The following is a 23,520-nucleotide window of genomic DNA, read 5'->3' on the forward strand; positions in this document are numbered from 1 at the left end:
CTCCGCCGCTTTCAGAAGCTGTCTGCAGTGGCGGAGGAGATCGGATCCTCTTCTGTGCTTGATATTGGGATGAGTGAGGGAAGGATGGCCCCATCCATCTCTATACCATTGCAGGGCGGAAGCAACTTCAAAACGTCGAGAATTGCCTATGATAAAAGTAGATCTATCCAAGTGTGATCCCATATCCCATTTCCCATTTTGGCCAGATTGCGAATACCAGCATTATCTACATTGCCCACCTGTGATTATTTAAAAATGCTGGACATTTGAGGGATAAGTTGTGATAAGTTGTGTTCCCATGTTTTAAGTGGTTTTATGTGCATGGGTTATTCAGTGCTGGTTGATTTAGAAGAGTGAACCGCCGCCTTAGGATGCTTAGGATTCAGACAAAAAGATGGCAACACAATGCCCTATTTCAGGTGGAATGAAGAAACTATTTGGGGTAATAAAGAGGACCTCAACACCACTTTATCCGGATGAAGAACCAAGAAAGATCCTTTGCTAACAAGGACGTCCAACTCCAAGATAAGTAATGGCAACCAAAAGGAAAACCTGTGTAAGTAGTGACAAGGAATCTCTGGGATAGGTTGAAAAGTAGAAGTCCAGACGAAATTAAAGCGGGAGTAAACCTATCAATAAAACAGTTTAATTTACGGCACGTGCCGGAAATGTAACACTCCCATTGGTTGTGCTCTCAACCAAACTGTCAAACCATCCAATGGCTGGTGTCATAACTGATCACATGTGCAACATCATGGCAGTTTTTAGATTAAATAGAGGCAAAGATGGCCGCTTCCTTAGCTGAAAACGATAGGGGGGTTTACTTGCACTTTAAGGTCCTATAGAGACGAGCTTTCTGAAACTGAGTGAACAAGTCTAAGATTTGCTTTCTTGAGGGATACTTAAGCCATAGACCCCTGCACACCAGACTGGAGAAATCCAAAATATGCCCCACCACATATTGTCTGGGTCAGTCTTTTGGGAAATGCCCATTTAGGTGTGGTGTATTGAGCTTATAAGCACCTACTGTTTGTAGCGGTGATATGATACCCCACTAGAATGCCAAATCCAATTTAAGCTTTACATAATTTAGAAAGTTCACAATCACAAATGAAAGAATAATGTGTAGGAAATTAATTGTGTTGTAATAGTCAGACTTTTAGCAGAAATCTTTCTGGAGTTTTATTGGATCCTGGTAAACAGCCATGCACACTGGGCGTTTTTACAGCTTCTGTTTTTAGCTTCAGGCATTTTTTTCTGCAGCCAATTAACTCCTAGCATGTTATCCTATGTGTCCAGCGTTTTTTGGCTGGGGCATTTTCTGGCTGTAAAAGCTGGAAAACACTATAAAACGCGTCTATTCTGTGTTTTTTATCAATATTTTTGAGCCATACACTTTTGTGGGAGTATAGTTTTGCAAAAAAAGCTAAATGCTACAGCTGAAAAACGCTACCAAAAAAAAAAAAAAAATGCTGCAAAACTCTTTATACAGCCAATTCTCCTGGCGTTTTTATAACGTCCAGTGTGCATAAGGCCTGAAAAGAAAGTAAGTTCAGTATTGTCCCAACAAACCAAGAGTAAATCGAATTGTGCCCTCCTGGGGATTGCAGATTCTGAAGCCTTATTCCTGGTACATATGGGGATTCTATTTTCGTTCAACCGGGCTGAAGGAAAAAATGACAGATTGCTGTACTAACGCATGCAGAGTAATCACACCGATCTATTATTTAATGACAAGGGGACTGCCCCCACCAGAACACAGTGATCAGTACTTGCAGCCATTAGCTGCAAGTGCTGATAAGATGCTGTTTTTTTTTTTAAAGCAACCCCATTCGATAAAAGCAGTCGTTTGATCATCTTGTATCCGAGAGGCTGCTGTACACGTGGCCAAATGTTGCCTGCTTTCTGGCCGATATTTGGCTCGTTTGTACCATCCATTAAGCCAAGCCATACAGGTTAGCAATAAAGCATGACAAGGTCGCTAAAGCTTTTTTTTTTTTTTTCGTTCAACCTAAAAAAACTCATGTCCAGTCGGAGCCACTGTATTAACTATGCAAATTTAGTATAGCATCTCCCCCTGCTGAGCTGTTGTGCTCTGACAGGGGTATGGCCCCCCTTGCCAGAACACTCCAATTAGCGGTGGCTTCTGTGGCGATCGGGTCCCGCGGTCACGGCTGGGCACTTAAAGAGGACGTACCTGTACGTGCTTGTGCCCAGCCATGACATTCTGCCAACGTATATATGCATGAGGCGGTCCTTAAGTGGTTAAAGTGGAATAAAACCCATCGATTTAACGGTTTCAAAAAAGTTACATTCCCAGCATGCCATGAATGCTAAATGTCACATTTGCTTGCGCTTTCAACCAAAGTATCAAACCATCAAATGGCTGGTTTAATAACTGATCACTAGTGCAGTCCCATGGCAGTTGAAGATCAAAAAGAGGCTGAGATGGCAGCTTCCTTGGCTTAAAAGGCTAGGAGGCTTAAAGTGGTTCTAAACCTCCGACATGAAATATGAACAAAGCATATCCCTCTGTAGTGTGTGTACTTGTTTCGATTAAAAGCACTGAGTGTCTGATTTCTGTCTGCTGGTATGTTCCTCTATCAGCATGAATCACTTCTGACAATTTTTCCTGACACCAAGAGAAAATGGTGATGGGGAGGGATCTCCACAGCTCTGTTCATGTGAGCTGTGTGAAGGGGGCAATGTCTCTTCCCTCCAATCGGCTCTCAGACCTCTCCTCGCTGAGCTTCATAGAGTTTAACTTTCGCTCCCCACCCCCTTTTTTCTGACCTTTTAGGCAAAACTGATAAGTTCTTCACTTTGAACGTAGAGAAGACTTCAGATAGATACAACTTATGTAGGAGAGTTTGTTTCATCTCTGTTAATCACCTGGGGATAGTTCTTTCACTGGATATATGCAAGGGTTTACAACCACTTAAAAGCGGAGCTCCACCCTAAAGTGGAACTCCCGCTGATCGGAACCCTCCCCCCCTCCGGTGTCACATTTGACACCTTTCAGGGGGGAGGGGGTGCAGATACCTGTCTAAAGACAGGTATTTGCACCCACTTCCGGCCACAGTCTGCGGGCAGGACGTCACCTCCCGTCGCCCCCCGTTGTGTTTTGGGAACACTCGGCTCCCAGAGCATGGTGGGAGCCAATCGGCAGGCGCAGAGCAACTCGTGCATGCGCCGTAGGGAACCGGGCAGTGAAGCTGGAGCGCTTCACTTCCTGGTACCCTCACCGAGGATGGCGGGGGGGCAGTAGAGTGACGAGCGATCGCTCGTCCTCTGATGCGGACGGTGCTGGACTCCAGGACATATCGGCACACTTCCTGGTGAGGGTACCAGGAAGTGTGCCGATATTAAAAGTCAGCAGCTGCAAGTATTTGTAGCTGCTGACTTTAATATTTTTTTTTTTCAGCGGACATCCGCTTTAAGTTCTGCTTTTAAAAGAGAAGTATTGGTTCTTTAAAAAAAATATATACTTACCTAGGTAGATGCCGCATTGGTCCAATGCTGCATCTATCTCCCGCTGCTTCTAAGATTGAGAACTGAGCAATCACAAACCGCTGATCGCTTGTTTCTCAGTTTTCAGGTCACTGTCAGTCACTGTCTCTGCTCTGCCCCTCCACCACTCCAGGCTGTGGAGGGGGCAGGAGCAGCTGGCTCAGCCTCTCAGCGGTTTACTAAGCGGCAGAGCCAGCTGCCGTTCCAGGCATCTGGGTGGATCCTGACTGTAATATCAGGATCGATCAAGAGCCTGGACCAGCTGAGTGATGGCTAAACACTGGTCATAGGAGTGCAGAACAAACTGCACTTCTGTGATACATAGAAGTAGGGCCAAAAAAGCTTTGGCAATACTTCTCCTTTAAGATTGTTTATTTACCACAACAAAATGTGAGCAACTACATTTCTCTTTCGTTCATTGACGGACACAGCACTTTCAATCTTGACCTTAGGGTTATATCGCCACCTTCAGGAGAGGACTAGGCAGAACATGTAAAAACAGCAAAACTGCACAGTACCGCCCAGGGGGCAGTCCTACTGGCTATAATCCCCTCCCACTTTAGCCAGCAACTGTTTTTTCTGCCGATGGGGTCCATTGGTCCTGGTGACTTTATCGTTTTTTTCTGCTGATTCCTGTCCTACTATCAACATCTGGGCCGGGCTGGGTGACAGGCTGGATAATATAGATCCTCATAGTCTCCCAGCCTGGCCATTGAGCGTAAGCAGGCCTTAGCTACGCGCTGGGTCGGCCACGACATGCCGTTGAGCTATACGCTCTTGGGCACACATATGACCGGGTTACTGCTGTACGTGTCAGTGTGCCGTGGCCGACAGCCACCCCTTACCGCTCGGGTGATGGGTCTGTCCATGGAATGCATCCAGCAATCCCCACAGGATGGGTAAATATGGTTCCACCTGTCCAGGCAGGATGGAGCAGTTGGGCATTCCTTGGGAGGTCCACTAGGGGGTCTCACTCTCCCTTTCTTCTCTCCCTGTCCTTTTCCCTCCTCTCTGAGCTTGGGCCGCTGTGTGACTGGATGGGGTCCTCCGGGGGGGCTCAAAGTCCTGGCAGGGTGCTGCGCTGGAGGTATGGTGGTCCTTCCCTGTTTTCTTGACATATGGGGTGTTTAGTGTACCTTTGTGTGAAGGCCGTCGCACATGGGAAAGCTTGGTCGCGGCAATTTTGGTGTGGTCTCAGCCAGGGAAGACCGGCAGCCACTTTCCCAGAGCCCACTGGCGTTGCTGTGGCGGCCATTTTCTTGTGGTTTTCAGCTTGTTTTTACCTCTAGCGCTCGAACTGTTCGTCTGGAACAACGCAAATTACACAGAACACCTTGTGACTGACACATGGGAGGACGGCAGCACAGTACCTGGGTCAGGGTGGTGAGTCTGAGGGGGCCCCTCAGTCTGTGGCAGCTAGGAGGATGGATTTTTGGCAAGTGTGGGTCAGCATGGCGTCAGAAGCTGATGCTTCTTCCCCAGACATCCTGTGGATACCCTAAAGATGGAGGATATGGCGTGGCATCTACAGATGATCACCGTCCAATGAAAAGGAAGGAACGACCTCCTGGACTGAAGAGCCTGAGACCTTAGCCACCAGACCAGGGATTCCCTGACTAGGTGGCTCACCTGAATCAGACAATCCAGAGACAACAGAGACTTGTCCAATTTGGACAGAATCTCATTTTGCAAGACTCGAGTGTGGAATTGAGCATACGGTACCACCTCTAAAGTGGCAGAATCAAGCCCAGGTACTCCAGACGTTGAGTCGACACCAACACCGACTTCTGGAAGTTCAGTACACAACCAAAGTCCCGAAGAGTCTGACTGGCGATAGCCACATCCTCCCCTAATTCTGAGGCTGAAGCTACTCTCAGATGCCTCCTGGGCTTTCCGACAAGTGTCGGTTTCCCAGATGTGTAAGGCGGCAACCTGTTCGTCCATTCACACTTTCACAAATTTTTTGCAGCCAGCTGTTTAAGATTGCAACTCCTCCGTTAAGGAGCTCTGGTTGTTGTGGGTGGAGTTTTGTATTTGCTAGTTCCACCCTTAGTTTTTTTACACTGCTTGGGAACATCCCTAGGGTCAAGATTGAAAGTGCTGTGTCCATCAATGAAGTTCATTGACGGACACAGCACCCACCCCTCCTTTTTTTTGTTTGTACTGCTTTTTGACAAACTGAGCTGCTGGGTGCAGTGTGTGGGGTTATAGCCAGTACGACAGCCCCCTGGGCAGTACTGTGCAGTTTTGCTGTTTTTACATGTTCTGCCTAGTCCTCTCCTGAAGGTGGCGATATAACCCTAAGGTCAAGAAAGGGCTGTGTCCGTCAATGAACTTCAGAGAAAAGGATTTTACGGTGAGTACACAAAGCCTATTCTTTTCGTTATATCCCTTTTGCGTATGAGGCTAATATCCCCAACTGCTGCCGTGAAAAATAAATGCATGTAAAGAAAGCATCAAGATCAATTTATTGTAAGTTCCGCTAAGGAACTTCCCCAGACAGTTGTAAAGAAAAAGCCAAATAGTAATTTTCTAAATTTATTATGCCTTCTTCACCTGTGAGAATTAAGTAACACTGTATAGTCACAGTATTTTATTTTCTCCTATCCAGATTCAATTTAGTAGTGTTATTTCAAAGATTGTTTCCTTAGATCAGCGTGACAATACTTTTTACATTATTCATAGCCTTAAAGCAGGTTTGTCCAACACATGTGCAGCTTATGTTTGACTTATTTCTAAACTTGATTTCTTCTCACTGTTTTTCGAGTGAACAGAAATTTCTAATTGTCCTAGGGAACTCATCCAATTGACTATGGTCAAATACAATGTATAATATTTGTTTTTAGAAAATGATTTAAAGCGTTTAACCCCCAAAAAAAGGATCCTGCTACTTTAAAAGCATGTTATATGACACAGTGCTTTTCCTGTGTCATTTGGTCCCCTGTAACACCTAAAAAAAAAAACTGTCTGATCCTGCCAGTTTCTCCCCACCCCTCTGTAAACTGACCATAGTGTATCATGGCTGCTGAGACTGGATGCCCCGGTCAGTTTATGTGCCTCTGTCATCAGCAGCCTGCAATCTGCTCCTGTGTCGTCCTCCCCCCTCCCCTCTCTGTCTGTGAGCTGCCCCTCCTGCTGCTCTCATAACACTAACCTGTATACACCATTAGCACTGCCTCCTATTGCAATGTCCCCCTCTGTGAATGATATATAAATGGTGTAAATACCTAATTTAAGAGCCAAGATTGCACTTGCATGACCAGCCAGCTCTCTCCTCCTCTCCAGACTGATATCATCAGAGGATTCTCCGCCCCGCCCGCTGCATCTCTGAGGAGGAAAGGGAAAAGTCGGCCAGTCATGTGATCGCAATCTCGGCAGTGAAATTGGGCATTTGCCGCATTTATTTTTATAAATCACACACAGAGGGGGATACTACAATAGGAGGCAGTGCTGATGGTGCATACAGGTTAGAGTGGCTTAATAACCACTTTAAAAATGTTGTTTACCCACTTGCTGTCCTGCATATTTAAATAAATGGTCTGGATGACGAGTGGTTATACCAGGATCCTGGTATCAAGTTTTTAGCCAATGATGGGTTTTCCAGTAAATGTGATCCAGATAACTTTTATAGGGCTCAAAAGGGGTCCACTTTTACAGGGCTCCTGCCACTGTTCCCTGCTACAAACTGGGACTGCCACATAATGTCAGGCTGTATGAGCACAAATGTGGAAAATTTCAAGGGGTATGAATACTCTTTCAATGCACTGTATGTGGGAAATCTTAAAAATCGGCTCAGGCACAGAATGTTTTATTAAAATGAAATCTAATAAATGCAGCATAAAAATGAAAAATATAAAATGTATATCAAATGGGTTATTTACCAAACATAAGGAGACTTGGGGCGTGGTCTGGAGCTACATGGAGTAAGACGTGCTTGGTGAGAGCTCCGCTCGTGGCTGATCCTTTCAACTGAATCCTGGGGGAATCTTCCCTGCAAACCGGCCACAGGCTCACCTATCCCTGCCTCTACTACTAGGGAGCATTATTTTGCCCCCCAAAAAATCTGGAGCCCTCGCCAAACTTGATAAAAGCCGTCATGGAGATCGTGACCTAGGGGAGGAAGATGGCGCCGCCATGCTCCCTGAGGGAGAGGACTGTCCCGGTCCTGGAGGCCATCGCTGCCTGCCAAACATCCCTCACCTCCAGGATTGAGGAGGTGAAGGTCGACATCTCGCATATCCGACATGATATGCACAAACTGCGGGAACGTGTGTCGGAGACTGAGCGCAGGCTCGAGCACGTGGAGGATGGCCTACACCCGCTTCAAGTCACGGTTGAACAGCTACAACACCAGCTACACGCGGTACTCTCCAAGCAAGACGACATGGAGAACCGTCTTCGTAGGTGCAATCTACGTTTCGTGGGGCTCCCTGAGCGATCGGAAGGAGTGGACCCCCCCACTTACCTGGAGAACTTGTTAAAACATTCGGTAGGGAGGCCTTCTCCTCCACTTTCATTGTGGAGCGCGCCCATCGCCTTGCTGCTAAGCCCCCTCCTGAAGGTGCACCGCTGAGGACCTTCATAGCCAAACTGCTCAACTACTGGGACCGGGACGCCGTCCTTCGACTTACCCGTGAAAAAGGGAACATCCCCCTTCGGCAACACGACGGTCGCAGTGTACCCGGACTTTTCCTCGGAGGTGCAGAAAAAAAGGGCGCGCTTCACGGAAGTCAAACGGCAGCTCCGGGTGCATCACCTGCCATATGCGATGCTTTTCCCCGCGCGGCTCAGAGTTGTGTGCGATGGCAAAGCACAATTCTTTGAGGATCCTCAGGCAGTCCTCTCCTGGCTGGAGCGGCGCAATGGAACTGACCCGTCCCGTGCTTGATTTCTGGACCCTTGCTCGAGTCGCTGACTGCCCATCCTGCATTAACTACGCACCCCTCCATGGTATCGTCACCTACGATGAGTAGACTTCCTAACCGTGAGTTGGATATGCTGCCCCCGGGCCTTCCCTTCCCCTTCAATACTTCTTTATCCTGCTTGACTGCCTCCCCCCCTTCTTTTGATCCCCCCAGATACTGTTTCCCCTGTTTTGAGTCACGGGCGACTCACCCACACCGGTAACCCACCTGAACGGATACCCCCCTTGCACCGGTGTGTGCTCTGCAGTTTGGTCGCCCCCCCCGACCACGCTGGTTGCCCTGAACTTCGGGCAGTGCCATCGCCCCTGGCAACCATCGCAAAGCCAAAGTTTCCCTGGCCGGCCCCTACCCTCAGGCATTTGGTGGGTGGTGGGGTGTTATGCCTGCTGTGTCGGTCCAGTGTTTGTGCAGGATATGTTCGGTATGTTAACCACAGTGTTGTTATTCACAATTTGTTGTTTTTTTTTCCTTTTTTCTATACCAATGTCAAAGTACCGTACAAAATGTATTGAGTGTTTTACTGTGCTCTTGTTGGAAGTGTGGGGGCCCTCCCATGCTGGGTGGATCTCCCGTATCCTCAGGTTGGGCTCTGATTGGGCCCTCGGAGGACATGTGACCTTCACCATGCTCCCCCCTGGACACCTCACGTGGGTGTGCCCTGGACCGGGTGCCGCCTCCCCATTTTTTGGGGGGGCGGGTCTGCTCCTTACACCAGGCTACTTACCTATGGCATCCCTTAAGATAGTGACCTGGAACGTCCGTGGCCTAGGCGACCGTGCTAAACGGTCAGCAGTCCTTTCCCATCTAAAGTCCCAGCATGCTGATGTTTCTGTTCTAGTAGACGCATTTAGCGGGTCAAAAACAGCTGTGCCTTAAAAAAGCCTGGGTGGGCTGGGTTTATCAGGCCCCCCATACCTCTAACTCTCGGGGGGTTGCGGTGCTTGTGGCAAGATCACAATTTCAGCTTCACACGTTGCAATCTGACCCCCATGGTCGCTATCTATTTTTGCATGCCACCATCGGGGGCCTCGAGATGCTCCTCCTTGCCTATTATGTCCCTCCCCCTTTTCAGTTTAAAGTGCTGCAGCGGGGGTGGCCTTTATGGCTTTACATCCGTCGGTACCTGCTATATGGGCAGGCGACTTCAATATGGTCATCTCCCCATCCCTGGATAGACTGGGCCCGAGCGCCCCTGCGGGTTCCCTATCGGGGATCACCAGGTTTGGTAGGTTCCTAATTGAATTTGCCCTGACACCTGGCGACACAGGCATCCGTCACTACTGAGATTTTCCTGCTTCACCCCTTCCCGTGCAGTAATGTCCCGTATAGACCTTATCCTTGTAGCCCCCTCCCTTCTCCCGCACCTCCTCGATGTAGGCTTTGACACTAGGACACTCTCTGATCATTCCCCGTATTGGGTTAAACTGAGGCTCCCGTCGCCCCCCGCAGTCCAGACTTGGCGTCTGAACCCGTTCTGGCTGAGTGTTCTCCCCGACCTGGAATCCATCGGGTCTGAGTGGGACCGCTTCTTTAGCACGAACGATGGCTCCGCCTCGGCGGGACCTGTATGGGAGGCGTTTAAGCTCCACGTTCGCATTATCCTTTCCTCCTGCATCAATAGGCACAAGGCCTCATCTAAACTGCTGATCCGTCAGGCGGAGGAGCAGCTCGATGCCCTCGAGCGAATCTTCCAGGCTTATCCGACAGAGACCAATGCCTCTCAGCTGCGCCTACAGACCAGGCTGACGGATTGCACCTTGAAAAAGCACGTCGGGGAATTTTCTTTAGTAAGCAGCGCACGTATGAGCATGGTGAGCGGGCCGGGCGGCTTCTTGCCTTTTATGGCTCACCTTGATCATAAACCCCCAGTGATTCTGGCCCTCTGGGCGGCGTCCGGGGCCATGCTCTCGGACCCCGACCGGGTGGCAGAGTTTAGGTCCTTTTATTCGGAACTTTACACCTCCACCACACAACATTCCGCGGAGGAGCTTACTGCTCTTCTGCGGGATGTCACCTTCCCCACGCTATACTCGGATCAGGTCGCCATGCTAGAGGCTCCCATCACCACCGTATGCGTGGAGGGGGCCCTGGCATGCCTCCCCACTTCTAAAACCCCGGGCTCCGACGGTCTTCCCCTTGAATTCTACAAACAGTTTCAGGGGACCCTTGTTCCCAGGCTTTGCGCACTATACAACCATGTTTTTGACACGGGCACCCTTCCCTCTATGAGCGAAGCTCTCATTGTCCTGATACCGAAGCCTGGCAAGGATTCCCTGAATCCTACCGACCCATCTCGCGTCTCAAACTGGATGTGAAAATCCTTGCTAAAATCCTCGCCCTGTAAGGTTATTACAAGCTTGGTGCACCCTGACCAGACTGGGTTCATGCCCAATAAAAACACAGCCTTCAACCTCCGCAGGCTACACATGAACCTTCAGGCCCATCATGCGAAGGTGGGCTCCAAAGTGGTAGTTAGCCTCGACGCCGCCAAGGCCTTCGACTCGGTTGGATGGGAATACCTATGGGAGTGCCTTGGTAGGTTCAGTTTCGGTCCCCACTTTGTGAAATGGCTCCAACTCCTCTATCATGCCCCCACGGCGCGTATAAGAGTCAATGGTAGGACCTCCTCCCCCTTCTCCCTGTCCCGTGGCACTCGCCAGGGTTGCCCGGTTTCGCCCATGCTCTATGCCCTTGCAGTGGAACCTCTTAGTATAGCTCTGCGCCGTCATCCTGGGATTAACGGGTTGCGTTGCGGTCGGGTTACTGAGCTTCTCAGTCTTTACGCCGATGACATGCTCCTGTACCTCTCGGATGCGGGTCCTTCACTCCAGACAGTCCTCCAAGTCGTAACGCAGTTCGGGAAATTCTCGGGCTTACAGATAAACTGGACCAAGTCCCATATCCTTCCCTTGGACCTGGGCCCCCCTACTGCCACTCAGGCGGCCCTCCCCTTGGTGAGGACAGATGTCATCAAGTATCTAGGTGTCCACGTTACTAGATCTCCCCTAGACTACATACACCTTAACATCGAACCCTTGTTTAATACCCTTAAGACCAGAACGCAAACATGGTCCCGTCTCCCTCTTGGGGTTATGGGCCGCATAAGCCTAGTCAAGATGATCCTTCTCCCGAAACTGCTATATGCCTTTTGGCATGCCCCGCTGTATGTCGCCCCCCCCCCCCCCCCCGTATTTTTAAAGCCATGGAGTCTATTATTAACTTGTTTATCTGGGGCCCCTCACGGCATAAACTGTCGTGGCGGGTACTAAAGTGCCCATCCAGTCAGGGCGGCGCCTCGGTACCAGATCTTTTCCTTTTATTACGTTGCATCCCAACTCTCCCACTTTTATTATTTTCACCACTCAGACAAGGAGCGCTACCTGGCCATGGTGTGCTCTAGGGCCCCTGGCTCGGTCTCGCATCCCTTTCAAATTCTATTCTGCGAACCTCGCGACTCCCGGCGGGCGGGTGCCAGAAACCAGCTGCTTTTCCACCACCGTAAGATCTGGCAGATTGCCATGTCTGTCGGCGAGGCGCCGTCTCCACACTCACACACACCCCTTTGGGATAACCTTTGCCTGCCCGAGCTTGCCACTGTCCCTGACCACGGTATTTGGATTAGGAGCGGAATTATTTACCTTACACAGGTCGTTGCCCACGGTTCGGTCAGGACCTTCCAGTCCCTTAAAGATGCTCACACCCTAGCTAACCACATGTTTTTCCGATATCTCCAACTCCGCCATGCACTTAATACACAATTTGGTGCTAATATCCCTGCGCTCGAGATCCCGCTGCCAGTTGACATTGTTCTGGGTTCGGACCCCAAAAGGCTGATCTCCCAATTTTATTCCTACCTCCTGGTGCCCTCGGCGACTGCCACTCTCCAGCAGGTGAAGTCCCGTTGGGAGCCTGATCTGGGGGTGGTGTCGGCGGAGGACTGGGACAAAGCCCTTATTAATTGCAGATTAGTCTCTCCCAAAATCTCAGACCGCCTCACTCAACTGTATATCCTGCATCGGTCATACCTGACACCATACCGTATTTCAACGTTTAGGCCAGGTAGCAACCCCAACTGCCCGGGCTGTGACTACTCTAATGCCTCCTTTTACCACCTCATCTGGGAATGCCCCTGTGTGCAGGGTTTCTGGACCCAGGTGGTCCGGTTCCTTCACGACCGCATGGGATCACCACTGTCCCTGAGCCTCCGCCAATGCTTGCTTGGGCTCCTCTCACTGTCTGAAGCCGAGAAATATCTCAACACCTTTTTGCAAGAGACGTTGTTCCTCGCCAGGCTTCAGATATCTAGAACTTGGATGCGGGGCCCTCCCCCTACTCTGCAGCAATGGATCAGAGCGGTTAATGTAACTCTACCCTTCAAAAAATTACTCTATGCTCACATGGGCTGCCCCGACAAGTATCATAAGGTCTGGGATAGACGGTTAGGGGAGGCCTCCACCTGTGTGGCTTCTGACGAATAAGGTTTCTTAATGTGCCCTCGGGTACTCCTGACTGCCGTCCTACAATTTTGTTCTGTCCCCACGTGTTCTGCACATGTAACTTGCTCTTCTCTCAGTGTGTCTGTTCTGTCTGTGTACTTGACATTGTACTGTATCCTTGCTTGTGGTGCATGTTGCACCGATTATCAATATGTCTGTAATTCTTTACTTTTATGCTCAATAAACGTTGTTTTGATTTAAAAAAAAAAAAAACATAAGGAGACTTGATGCAAAATAGTAAAAGCGTACCATTGATCTTTGTATTATTACTGAGAATATGATGTTATATGATTTAGTATCTCTTTTGAGCTAAGGTAGGTTAGTTTAAAGATATATTTCAGTATAATAGGGAATAAATGCCCTTTTACGTTCTGAAAAAATAAAAATAAATACCCAAATGCAAATTTAAAGGATTAGTTCGTCTTTTCAGAATTTGTCCCCCCCCCCCCATGCACCTTACTACTTACCTGGGTGAGGAACTGTCAATGGGCACTGACATCTCATCACCCAAGGAGGTAAATCCAGCGGGATCCAGGTGCATGGGATGGGTTTAGGGCAGTGGTCATCAACCCTGTCCTCAGGGCCCACCAACAGGCCAGGTTTGCAAGTTAACTGAAATATATCACAGGTGATATAATTTGCTGCTCAGTGATTGCAGTGTTCTAGTCTGCATCTCCCCAAGGTAATACATAAAACCTGGACTGTTAGTGGGCCCTGAGGACAGGGTTGATGACCGCTGGTTTAGGGTGTTTGTGCATTCTCCTTTTTTTTCCCTGAAAACATGAACTTGCACTTTAAAGGCTTAGTTCAACTTTCTGACCTTGTTTCATGTTACACCTATATTTACGGTGAAACATGGTAACATTATTTAAACCCTAAGCCAGCACAGCCGTGTAGGCCATTAACAAATTTATTCACCGGGATCAGTTAACTTGTAGTTTACTTCCTCCAGCTCCATAAAGGAAGGAAACCTCTGTGCAGACCTGATGATATGTAAACTATGCAGGAGCTTGCGCTTTGCACCTGCGATGCACTTTTGTCAGTTGTAATACTTTGCAAGCTTCAATACAAAAATGTAAGAAAGGCACTTTTTTTTTTCCCTTAACCACTTCCCGACCTCCTCATTTACATTTACGTCGGCAGAATGGCACGGACAGGCACAATCACGTACATGTACGTCCTCTGCTATACGTGGGTGGGGGGTCCGATCGGGACCCCCCCCCCCGGTACATGCGGAGGTCGGGTCCGCTCGGTGAGCGATCCGGGACGACGGCGCGGCTATTTGTTTATAGCCGCTCCGTCGCGATCGCTCCCCGGAGCTGAAGAACGGGGAGAGCCGTGTGTAAACACGGCTTCCCCGTGCTTCACTGTGTCGGCGCATCGATTGCGTCATCCCCTTTATAGGGGAGACACGATCGATGACGTCATTCCTACAGCCACACCCCCCTACACTAGTAAACACATAGTGATCACTAAATGTTACAGCGCCCCCTGTGTTTAACTCCCAAACTGCAACTGTCATTTTCACAATAAACAATGCAATTTAAATGCATTTTTTGCTGTGAAAATGACAATTGTCCCAAAAATGTGTCAAAATTGTTCGAAGTGTCCGCCATAATGTCGCAGTCACGAAAAAAATCGCTGATCGCCGCCATTAGTAGTAAAAAAAAACTGAAAAAAAACTATCCCCTATTTTGTAAACGCTATAAATTTTGCGCAAACCAACCGATAAACGATTATTGCGATTTTTTTTTTACCAAAAATAGGTAGCAGAATACGTATCGGCCTAAACTGAGGGAAAAAAATAAATTATATATGTTTTTGGGGGATATTTATTACAGCAAAAAGTAAAAAATATTGCATTTTTTTCAAAATTGTCGCTCTATTTTTGTTTATAGCGCAAAAAATAAAAACCGCAGAGGTGATCAAATACCACCAAAAGAAAGCTCTATTTGTGGAGAAAAAAAGACGCCAATTTTGTTTGGGAGCCACGTCGCACGACCGCGCAATTGTCTGTTAAAGCGACGCAGTCCCGAACTGTAAAAACCCCTTGGGTCTTTAGGCAGCATTTTGGTCCGGGGCTTAAGTGGTTAAAGCAGAACTTCGGTAATTTTTTCAACTTTCCATCTATTAAAGGGGTTGTAAATGTGTGTGTTTTTTCACCTTATTCTATCCTATGCATTAAGATGAAAAAACACCTCGCTGTCGTGGTCCCCCCAGCCTCCCTGTTTTACTTACCTGAGCTTGTTTACCTGCTGTGCGTGTCCCCCAGCGTCCTCTTCTCCACATCTGTCTGGCCGTTGATTGGATAGATTGATAGCGCAGCCATTGGCTCCCGCTGCTGTTGAATCACATCCAATGACATAGCCGCCGGGGACAGGACCGAGTCATACAGTTGGCGTTTATGGACGCCAGTGGTAGGATACGGGAACGTGCCCGCAAGCTAACCTCCTTGGGAAAGAGCTTCCCAGAAGGGGTTAGCTTTAGCAGGGAGGAGCAGAGACAGCTGCCGTGGGACCCCAGAACAGCAAGACCGGGCCACTCTGTGCAAAATGAACTGTACAGTGGAGGTAAGTATGACATGTTTGTTAAAAAAAATCTAACCTATACAACCCCTTTAAATTGTCTGCCCTTGTTTTATCTTTGGATAGTACAATTTTTTTTTTGTGCCAGTAAATACCTCATACAGCCCACTTCCTGTTTCTTGTCTGGTAAAAAGCCTAGGCTTATGATGACATGTGCAGATCTCTCTTTGAGAGAGAAATTGCCAGGGAGGGGGGGATGAGTCATAAGAGGGCCAATGAGAGCTGGAGATGTGTATCTGTGGTGTAAATCCAGGAAGTGAACAAGCAGCAGCTTCAGCTGCCCACAGTTAAAATGGTTGCAGCCAGACTCAGTGGAGGGAGATTTCTGCAGCATATTTGACAAGTACTGAATCACGGTATATATAAAATAATATGCAAAGTGGTTGAAGGTAAGCTGCAGAATGGCAAAGATGTTTTTATTACAAATGATGTGAGCAGGCTGCAGTTCTTGGGTGCATTTATTAGATTTGGGGAAAAAGGGACTATACCTTTTAAAATCATAACAATGATTTATTTTAAGGCTAGGATTTATGTTGCAATAGATGATGTTTAAGAGATGAAAATTAAATGTGTGTGTGGTGCCTCTCATATGTTCACACAATCTAACTTGGTTGGCACTTGTCAAAAACAGGCTGGGGTTACAGAAATAGAAGACCGTAAGAAAATTATGTCTGCATCGAAAGAGATCCAAGTTGAAGAAACAAAACTTGAATCGCTACCAACTTTTTCAAATGTGGAATCAAGGTAAAAGATCATGTAGCATTGTGAAGAGGTGCAATTAAACCACGTACATGTATAACTTGTGGCATGAAAAATATCTCAATTGGAGGACATTTACAGTATCGGTTCTGTCGCAAAGAAGCCATGACACAAATCATGATTACAAGGTTACAGCTTGAATCCATAGATTTCCTCCTTTGAAAGTCGCACTGTGACCAAATGAAGCCTGACCCTGCCTTCTTAACCACTTCAATACAGGGCACTTATACACCTTCCTGCCCAGACCAATTTTCAGCTTTCAGTGCTCTCGCACTTTGAATGACAATTAGTCATGCTACACCGTAGCCAATCCAAATTTTATATATTTTTTTTCTCACAAATGCAGCTTTCTTTTGGTGGTATTTAACCACTTCAATACAGGACATTTTTACCCCCTTCCTGCCCAGATCAATTTTCAGCTTTCAGCTCTTGTTAAATTTTGACAATTGTGCGGTCATGCAACACTGTACCCATATGAAATTTTGATATTTTTTTCCCCCCACAAATAGAGCTTTCTCCTATCACCTTCCAGGACGGCACACCAGAGAGATGAGGGCTCCTCCCTACAGGAAACACAATCAATTGACAAGTTTGTTATAAGTCCCCACCCATCCCCTTGCTCCTCAGTATTGATTGTGTTTCTCCCGAACACAGCGACACGTTTTTTTTTTTTTTTTTTGTTAACCTGGAGACGGTGAGGTCGAAAGGTACCCCTGTTGAGGCAGGTTTAGGGAGGCCGGGGAGAGCTGAACTAACCTGTAGGCTTCGGCCCGCTCACAGGTCGCCCCAAAGGCGTGCACTGGCGCTCTGAGCTGCGGTGAAAAGCCATCGCCTTAGTGCAAGAACGCCGCCACGGTACTGCTCTCTCCTTCCCGGGGGGGGTTGCCATTAGGAGCATTGCGCTCCAAGCCTCTCTCTGAGAGGAACAAGAAGCGCGTCACCGGAGAGTGGGCGTTCCCTACATCGCAACCCGGAAGTGACGCTTCGGCGTGGAGAGCAGCGTGGAGCAGTGGAGGTCGGTGGTGGATAAACCCTGAAGCAGGTACCGACAAGCCAAGGACCCAAGTCAACCTCCTCATCATGGAAGAGGACGGGAAGACAAGCGCGGCTGCAAGCAGATCCAGATCGGGGGTCGGTGAGTGCAGTCCCCCCTGGAAAGGGAGGAAAGAGGAGAGTGAGAGTTCCTGGATTTCAGGATACAGCTGGTAACGGCTGCTTCCCTCGTTCTCTCTCTTTTCTCCCCAGTACAGTCCAGCAGCCCCAGAGTGGGAGGGAGTAACATCTTTTTTATGTCTCTTATCTAACAGAATCCCCCGGTGGAGCCCAGGAGGCCTCTGCTCAATCTCCGGCTACTACTGGGCACAGTTCCTCTAAGAAGTGTGGGAACTGTAAAGATAAGCTCCCTAAAACCCACACCAAACCCTTCTGCTACAAGTGCATTAATCAGTTAGCAGGGAAGGAAGCGGCTGCAATGATGAAACACTTTCTTATGTCTATGCAGTCTGAGATGTTAGCTACCGTTAGAGCTTTCAGGGAGACAGCTGGGCAATCAGCCATTACTCCTAGTTTAGAACGCGTCCCTAGGGAAGGTACATCCTCCCAAGAAAGTTTTCTTTCAGGACCTAGTGCCCTTTTCCCACCCTCCCAGGCCTTTCCCCTTGATCAAAAGATCCTGGCAGAGCCAGAAGAAGAGGAAAGTGATTTGATGAGCCAGGTCACCAGGCACAGCTCAGAGGGTGAGGAAGATAGAGACTCTCTTAGCCGGTCTCAGGAAGAAGGGAGATTAAAAAGGTTCCTCTTTTCAGCGGAAGACCTCGATAGTCTCCTTCAGGCAATTTATGCCACGGAAGAGATTCCAGAGGCCCCTAAAGCTACCTCAGCACAAGATAAGGTCTATAGGGGGCTTAGCGAGACACAGGAAAGAGTGTTCCCTCTCCACCAATCCCTTAAAGAACTAGTCTTACAGGAATGGAAGGATCCTGAAAGGAGACTGACCACACAGAAAACCTGAAAGCGAAAATATCCTTTTCACCAGTCTGTTGGCGAAGTCTTCTTTAAACTCCCTAAACTAGATGCGGCCCTATCCCAAGTCACTAAGCTGTCGGATATTTCCTTTGAGGATGCGGGCAGTATTAAGGACTTGATGGATCGAAAGGTTGAATCTCTCCTAAGGAAAGCATGGGAGGCTAATTCAGCCACAATGGCCCCGGCCTTAGCAGCTACCTGCGTAGCTAGGAATACGGACCTCTGGGTAGAAAAGCTTTCAGACCACCTGGTCCAGTTTACAGACTCAGAGGAAGTATTGGGTTCCCTGTCATTGATAGGGAAGGCTGTAGCTTACCTGGCTTATGCGGCTCTGGAGGCCGTGAAGGCTTCAGCAAAAACAGCAGCCCTAATCAACTCAGCCAGGAGGGCTATTTGGATTAAGTCTTGGGAAGGGGATGTCAGATCTAAAGGGAAACTATGTGGGCTCCCCTTTCAGGGTTCGCTTCTGTTTGGTCAGGGCCTAGATGACGTCCTTGCTAGGTCATCTGAGAAGGGAAAGAAGTTTCCGGTAAAACCTAAAAAAGAGGGTTTTAGAAAAAGTTTTCGAGGCCCCCAGGGGCAAAACAAACAGAAATATAAAAAAGAACCCAACAAGCGTTGGTTCTATGGTAAGGGAAACAAAAAGAATAATGTACTCTTTCCCTCTACCAAGACCGACACTAAACAACCCAAGTGACGCCAAGGTCAGAGTGGGGGGGCGGCTTTCCCAATTTACACAACAGTGGGAAAACATTTCGGACAGTACCTACATCCGCCAGATTATAAGAGAGGGGTACTGTCTAGAATTTCAAACAGTTCCCCCCCCCCTATGATCACGCAACCCCCCAGGGATGCTCTAAAAAGGGCGGCCCTCTTAGAGGGTATCCAGGAACTGGCAGAACAGCTAGTGATAGTACCAGTACCAATGGAACAACAATACCAGGGATTCTATTCCCACGTATTCGTAGTTCAAAAGCCATCAGGAAAATACTGCCTGATAGTAAACCTGAGAAACCTGAACAAATTTTTGGAACAAAAACGATTTTCCATGGAGAGTATTTACTCGGTAAGAAAAAACCTCATGAAGGAAGCCTTCATGACGACCATAGACCTCAAGGATGCCTACTTGCACGTACCAATTCACGTGGACCATCAGGTGTATTTGAGGTTCGCGGTCGTGGTGGGGGAGGAAACTTGCCACTGGCAGTTCAGGGCACTCCCGTTTCGTTTAACATCCAGCTCAAGGGTCTTTACGAAGATCCTGGCAGAGGCAGTAGCCTTCTTACATCTGCAGGGGGTATGCCTAATACCTTACTTGGACGATCTACTGATCTCCGGTCAAACAGCGTCCCAGGTCCTGCTAGATACCAACAGAGTTATGGAGGTATTAAAAAGCCTGGGTTGGATTATCAACTTAGAGAAATCCTCCCTCAAACCAGAACAGGTAAAAACCTTCCTGGGCTACATAATAGACTCCAGACAACAGGCGCTCTTCCTGCCAGAGGAAAAGATAGAAAAGCTAGCGTCAGCAGCAGGGAATCTGGTAAAATCTCCCAAACTCCCCAGGTCGTCTGTCATGAGAGTCCTAGGCTTAATGTCGGCGAGCATACCAGCGGTAGTTTGGTCCCAACTACATGCCAGGACACTTCATTTCTTTTTCCTGTCCTCTTGGGACAAAAGAAAAGAATCACTGGATCAAGAAGTTCTACTCACCCCTCAGGTCTTGTCATCCCTAAAATGGTGGACTTTTCACCAAAACCTAAGGAAGGGTCGACCCTGGGCCCAGTGGAATCCGGTAAAAGTAACTACGGATGCCAGTACATGGGGGTGGGGTGCCCACTCAGAGGGGAAACAAGCCCAAGGGCAATGGAACAGCTCACTGGCTCGCAGATCATCCAATTACAGGGAGCTCAGAGCAGTGGGGGAAGCCCTGAAGGCCTTTCAACAGGACATCGAGGGCAGAGAGGTGCAGGTGAGCTCCGACAATGCCACAGTCGTAGCCTACCTAAACCACCAAGGAGGTACCAGGTCCAATCCCCTACTAGAACTAATCAAAGAAATCCTGGGTTGGGCAGAGGAAAAAATTATCTCCATTTCTGCGATACACATAAAGGGGACAAGCAATATAGAAGCAGACTTCCTCAGCCGTCAGCGGATAAGTCAATGGGAACTGAACCCCGAAGTTTTTCAAGCCCTAGTTCTTCAGTTTGGCAAACCAGACATAGATCTGTTTGCCAATCGAAAGAACCGAAAGGTGAACAGGTATTTCTCGACCTCTTTGGAATGGGAGTCCGAGGGCCTGTATGCGCTGTCTCAGACTTGGCACTACAGACTGGCGTATGCCTTCCCGCCCCTGGCGCTTATTCCGAGGGTTCTCCAGAAAATCAGCAGATCCCCCGGTCAGGTCCTCCTAATAGCCCCTTGGTGGCCAAAGAGGACGTGGTTTGCGAATCTAAGATTCATGTCAGTAACAGAGCCAATGAGACTTCCAGTCAGAGTAGATCTCCTAAAGCAAGGACCAGTTTTTCACCCAAGACCAGAATTCTTCCAGTTAACGGCCTGGTTAGTGAGTGCCAGATCCTGAAACGGAAAGGTTGCTCAGAAAAGGTGATAAACACTCTTCTTTCTAGTAGAAAACCAGTCACCAGAAAAATCTACTCGAAAGTATGGAAGACCTTCCATTCTTGGAGTAGAGAAAGACAGGTGTCTTCCACGTCGGTCCCGGTTATCCTGGATTTCCTCCAGGATGGGGCAGACGCGGGACTAAAAGTCAGTACCCTTCGGGTCCAGATAGCAGCCCTCTCGGTCTATCTTGATAGAAGATTAGCTAAGGAGGACCTCTAGCTAGAGAAAGGGTGTCCCCAATCCTTAAGAATAATTTTCCGCCTTGGGACCTTACTAGGGTGTTAGAGGCTTTATCTATGCACCCGTTTGAACCTATAGAGAAAGTTTCCTTTAGATTTCTAACCTTAAAATTAGCCTTTTTGTTAGTTATCACTACTGCTAGGAGGGTAGGGGTTTTGCAGGCTCTGTCCATGAAAGAGCCCTTCCTGAGGGTACAGCCAGATAGGATCACCCTAAGGGCAGATCCCCTATACCTACCAAAAGTAGCATCCTTATCCAATAGGACGCAAGACATAATATTGCCGTCCTTTTGTTCTGAACCAAAGAACGAGAAAGAATTTAAGTTTCACTGTTTAGATGTAAGAAGATGTCTTCTTAATTGGAGAGAACCCAAAGTTTTAGGAGATCCAACCATCTCCTAGTTTTATATGCTGGAGCCAGGAAAGGACTGCAGGCATCAAAGTCCTCAGTCTCAAGGTGGATAAGAGAAGCTATCTCAGAAGCTTATCAGTGTACTGGGGTTCCAGCTCCAGCTAATATCAAAGCTCATTCAACCAGATCTTTGGCAACGTCCTGGGCTAAGAAAGCAGGTGCCTCCTGGGAACAAATCCGTAGCGCGGCTACCTGGTTAAGTCATCATACATTCCTGAAGCACTATCGTGTGGAGTTGTTGTCACAGCAAGACCTGGCTTTCGGTCGGAAGGTCCTCCAAGCTGTGGTCCCACCCTGAGGTAGGCCTGTGGTTACTTTAATATCCTCTCTGGTGTGCCGTCCTGGAAGGTGATAGGAGAAAACTTACGTTAGATCTACCGGTAACGGTATTTCTACGAACCTTCCAGGACGGCAGGCCTACTACCCGCCCTATGTGGAGGGAAAAAGATAAGCTATACGCTAGGTGGTAAGTACCTATACGGAGTAGTGTCCCTTGTGAACCAGTTCAAGATTACTTTAATACATACTGAGGAGCAAGGGGATGGGTGGGGACTTATAACAAACTTGTCAATTGATTGTGTTTCCTGTAGGGAGGAGCCCTCATCTCTCTGGTGTGCCGTCCTGGAAGGTTCGTAGAAATACCGTTACCGGTAGATCTAACGTACGTTTTCTTTTGGTGTTATTTGATCACCTCTGCAGTTTTTATTTTTTGCTTCATAAACAAAAAAAGCGTACATTTTTAAAAAACAATATTTTTTACTTTTTGTTATAATAAATATCCCATAAAAAAAAAAAAAAAAAATCCTCAGTTTAGGCCGATAGGTATTCTACATATTTTTGGTAAAATATATTGCAATAAGCGTATATTGATTGGTTTGCACAAAAGTTAGTGTCTACCAAATAAGGGATACATTTATGGCATTTTTTTTTTACTAGTATTGGCGGCAATCTGCCATTTTTATCGTGCCTGTGATATTGTGGCGGACACTTTTGACACTATTTTGGGACCATTCACATTTATACAACGATCAGAGCTATAAAAATGCACTGATTACTGTGTAAATGTGACTGGCAGGGAATAGGTTAACACTAGGGGGCGATGAAGGGTTTAAATGTGTATCCTAGGGAGTGATTCTAACTGTAGGGGGAGGGGACTCACAAGGGGAGGAGACCGATTGGTGTTCCTCTGTACTGGAAATACACCATCGGTCTCCTCTCCTCCACAGGTCCTGCTGTGTTCATGGGCAATCACAAAAAAATACGATTTTTGTACTCACCGTAAAATCCTTTTCTCTGAAGTTCATTGACGGACACAGCAACTTAAATCTTGAATGGTATACAGAATAATTCCGCTCTACCTTAAAGGTGTTGTTGTAAAGGTCAATTTTTTTCCCCTAAATAGCTTCCTTTACCTTAATGCAGTCCTCCTTCACTTACCTCATCCTTTGATTTTGCTTTTAAATGTCCTTATTTCTTCTGAGAAATCCTCACTTCCTGTTCTTCTGTCTGTAACTCCACACAGTAATGCAAGGCTTTCTCCCTGGTGTGGAGTGTCGTGCTCGCCCCCTCCCTTGGACTACAGGAGAGTCAGGACGCTCTACGTTGCAGATGGAGAAAGGAGCTGTGTGTAAGTAGGCATCCTGACTCTCCTGTAGTCCAAGGGAGGGGGCGAGCACAACACCCCACACCAGGGAGAAAGCCTTGCATTACTGTGTGGAGTTAGACAGAAGAACAGGAAGTGAGGATTTCTCAGAAGAAATAAGGACATTTAGAAGCAAAATAGAAGGATTAGGTAAGTGAAGGAGGACTGCACTAAGGTAAAGGAAGTTATTTAGGAAAACAATTGTACCTTTACATCCCCTTTAAGGGTAAGCTGCTGACACACCAAGTAGACAAATTGCAACAATGTGGAAACAAAAAGTGTAGCGCTAATCAAAATATATA

General features: G+C 47.7%; 1 protein-coding gene across 2 annotated transcripts in view; it reads left to right on the forward strand.

The window, feature by feature from the left end:
• The window catches only part of ASZ1 (ankyrin repeat, SAM and basic leucine zipper domain containing 1), a 479,027-nt gene that overhangs the window by 365,361 nt on the left and 90,146 nt on the right, over positions 1–23,520 (forward strand). For both annotated transcript variants that reach the window (XM_040343761.1, XM_040343762.1), the window contains one exon: positions 16,148–16,260. In XM_040343761.1, coding sequence (XP_040199695.1) covers positions 16,148–16,260 — 113 coding nt within the window. The remainder of the gene's footprint in view (positions 1–16,147; positions 16,261–23,520) is intronic.

The sequence above is a fragment of the Rana temporaria genome, chromosome 3, assembly GCF_905171775.1.
Source record: "Rana temporaria chromosome 3, aRanTem1.1, whole genome shotgun sequence".
Classification (NCBI taxonomy): Eukaryota; Metazoa; Chordata; class Amphibia; order Anura; family Ranidae; genus Rana; species Rana temporaria.